Below are 3,045 nucleotides of genomic sequence, written 5' to 3'. Positions count from 1 at the left end.
AATACTGTAAAGATGTTCACAATCTTTAAATATGTTTATTGTGTCTCAAACTGTGTTTGTGCACTATTCCTCCAGACACTTCAGTGTCACAATAAGACGGCGAATGACTTTGTGTTTGTGGGCTCGTCGTCTCTCATCGCCACTGCAGGCCTGTCCACAGACAACAGGTACTCACACACACTCACTCTCTCTCTCACACACACACACACACACACACACTCACTCACTCACTCACTCTCTCACACACACGCTCACACTCACTCACTCACACACACACTCACTCTCACACACACTCACTCACTCACTCATCACACTCATTTGTAACTAGCCGAAAAGAACACACGTCACACCTCTGTTCATCAATCTGCACTGGCTACCAGTAGCTGCTCGCATTAAATTCAAGGCATTGATGTTTGCCTACAAAACCAGCACTGGCTCTGCACCCTTTTACCTAAACTCATTACTTCAGAGTTATGTGCCTCTAGAAGCTTGCGTTCTTTAAGTGAACGTCACTTTATTGTTCATCCCAAAGAGAGACAATCACTTTCACAGACTTTTCATTAACTGTTCCCTCCTGGTGGAGTAACCTGCCCAACTCAATCCCAGCAGCTGAGTGCTTAACCATCTTCAAGAATCTAAAACACATCTGTTCCACCTTTATTTGACCCTCTAACTCTAGCACTCTCTATTTGTTTTCTAACTGCTTGTTTTCTTAAAAAAAAAAGTCCTCTAACATTAGCCATGTCTATTCTTTTTCTATTCTATCTACTTGTTTTCTTTTTTTATTATATATATATATTTAAAAAAAAAACTTGCTATGTGTGCTGCATTAAGCTAACCGAGGCTTGTCATAGCACTAGCATGCCATTGCTCTTTTGTTTATTCTGATTGCTTCTATTGTCCTCATTTGTAACACCGTGTCCTAATTACACGCAACGCAACAAGATTCCAGCGACAAGCATTTTGTGTGTCCACACCAGATGCGACGCGACAGAACCAATCAAATATCACAGACAATCAGAAGCGTGTGTGGGGGCGGAGCCTCTCTGGAAGCGCTCTGCACTCACAATGAAATGAATCCAATTCATAAATATCAAACCTTTTTAACATTATTATTAATCCTAACACATTCTCTCATCACAGGAACGTGTGTCTGTGGGATACGCTGGTCACGCCGGCATACAGTCTGGTTCACGGTAAGTCATCTCACACACACACACACACACACACACACTCACACACTCTCACACACGCTCACACACGCACACACTCACACAGGCACGCACGCACACTCACACACTCTCACACACGCACACATACACACACACACAGGCACGCACGCACACACACACTCACACGCGCGCGCACACACACACTCTCACACACACACTCACACAGGCACGCACGCACACTCTCACACACACACACACTCACACACACGCACGCACTCACTCACTCAGGCACACACACTCACTCACACACACACACACACACTCACTCTCACTCACACACACAGGCACACACACTCACTCACACGCACCCTCACACACACACACACACACATTCTCACACACACACACACACACACACCCCTGTAGAAGCGTGTCTAAACGAGTCGTGTGCTGCAGGCTTCAGCTGTCACGAGTCTGGCTCCACGGTTCTGGCTCTGGCGTCTAAACAGCAGCTGCTGCTCAGCGGAGGCCGGAAGGGCTGGATCAGTGTTCTGGACCTCAGTCTGAAGATCCAGCGCCAGAGTTTCCAGGCGCACGACTCGGCCGTCAAAGCACTGGCCATCGACGCCAGCGAGAGCTGCTTCATCAGCGGATCGGCCGAGGGCAACATCAAGGTCGTTATATACTGTTACAGGACTTACTCAGATTTTGAAATAGCTTTCAGCTAGCTCCACACACACACACACACACAGACACACGCTCACACACTCTCACACACGCTCACACACGCACACACTCACACAGGCACGCACGCACTCACTCGCACACTCACACACTCACACACTCTCACACACGCACACACACACAGGCACGCACGCACTCGCACGCACGCGCACACACACACTCACACGCGCGCACACACACTCACTCACATACACACACACTCACACAGGCACGCACGCACACTCACACACGCACACAGGCACGCACGCACTCGCACGCACGCACACACACACACTCACACGCGCGCGCGCACGTTTAAATGTAGCCTGTTTTTGGGACATTACTATTTTTTTGCATTTTTCATAAAAATTCACCACCTCTAAAAATTCCTATTATTATAATACAAAAAGTCATTGTTTTTCTTATAATACTAAAAAAAAAAGGTTAATGCGTTTATGTATGCGAGTGTGTTGGAAAAAAACATTATTCACACACTCACGTGCGCATCACACACGCACACACACACAGGCACGCACGCACTCGCACGCACGCACACACACTCTCACACACGCACACACACACACACACAGGCACGCACGCACTCACTCGCACACTCACACACTCTCACACACGCACACACACACTCACACGCGCACACACACGCACACTCACACTCTCACACACGCACACACTCACACACACAGGCACACACACTCACTCACACGCACCCTCACACACACACACACACACACACACACACACACTGTAGAAGCGTGTCTAAACGAGTCGTGTGCTGCAGGCTTCAGCTGTCACGAGTCTGGCTCCACGGTTCTGGCTCTGGCGTCTAAACAGCAGCTGCTGCTCAGCGGAGGCCGGAAGGGCTGGATCAGTGTTCTGGACCTCAGTCTGAAGATCCAGCGCCAGAGTTTCCAGGCGCACGACTCGGCCGTCAAAGCACTGGCCATCGATGCCAGCGAGAGCTGCTTCATCAGCGGATCGGCCGAGGGCAACATCAAGGTCGTTATATACTGTTACAGGACTTACTCAGATTTTGAAATCGCTTTCAGCTTTATATTTTCAGTTTGAGTTTTAGGAATTAAGAGGTTTTTTTTTACTTTTCATAGCTTTTTTTTGTTTTGCTTTGTTTATT

At 48.2% G+C, this 3,045-nt stretch overlaps 1 protein-coding gene across 1 annotated transcript in view; it reads left to right on the top strand.

Moving 5' to 3' along the window:
* The window catches only part of LOC107571775 (dmX-like protein 1), a 67,639-nt gene extending 64,651 nt beyond the window's left edge, over positions 1 to 2,988 (top strand). Inside the window, exons 38-42 of the mRNA XM_016258143.1 lie at positions 76 to 167; positions 1,144 to 1,196; positions 1,629 to 1,859; positions 2,695 to 2,912; positions 2,977 to 2,988. Coding sequence (XP_016113629.1) covers positions 76 to 167; positions 1,144 to 1,196; positions 1,629 to 1,859; positions 2,695 to 2,912; positions 2,977 to 2,988 — 606 coding nt within the window. The remainder of the gene's footprint in view (positions 1 to 75; positions 168 to 1,143; positions 1,197 to 1,628; positions 1,860 to 2,694; positions 2,913 to 2,976) is intronic.
* Positions 2,989 to 3,045: the final 57 nt, after the last annotated feature.

The sequence above is a fragment of the Sinocyclocheilus grahami genome, unplaced genomic scaffold (genome assembly GCF_001515645.1).
Source record: "Sinocyclocheilus grahami isolate Dianchi unplaced genomic scaffold, SAMN03320097.WGS_v1.1 scaffold1649.1, whole genome shotgun sequence".
Classification (NCBI taxonomy): Eukaryota; Metazoa; Chordata; class Actinopteri; order Cypriniformes; family Cyprinidae; genus Sinocyclocheilus; species Sinocyclocheilus grahami.
This window is presented reverse-complemented; position numbering and strand designations above follow the sequence as displayed.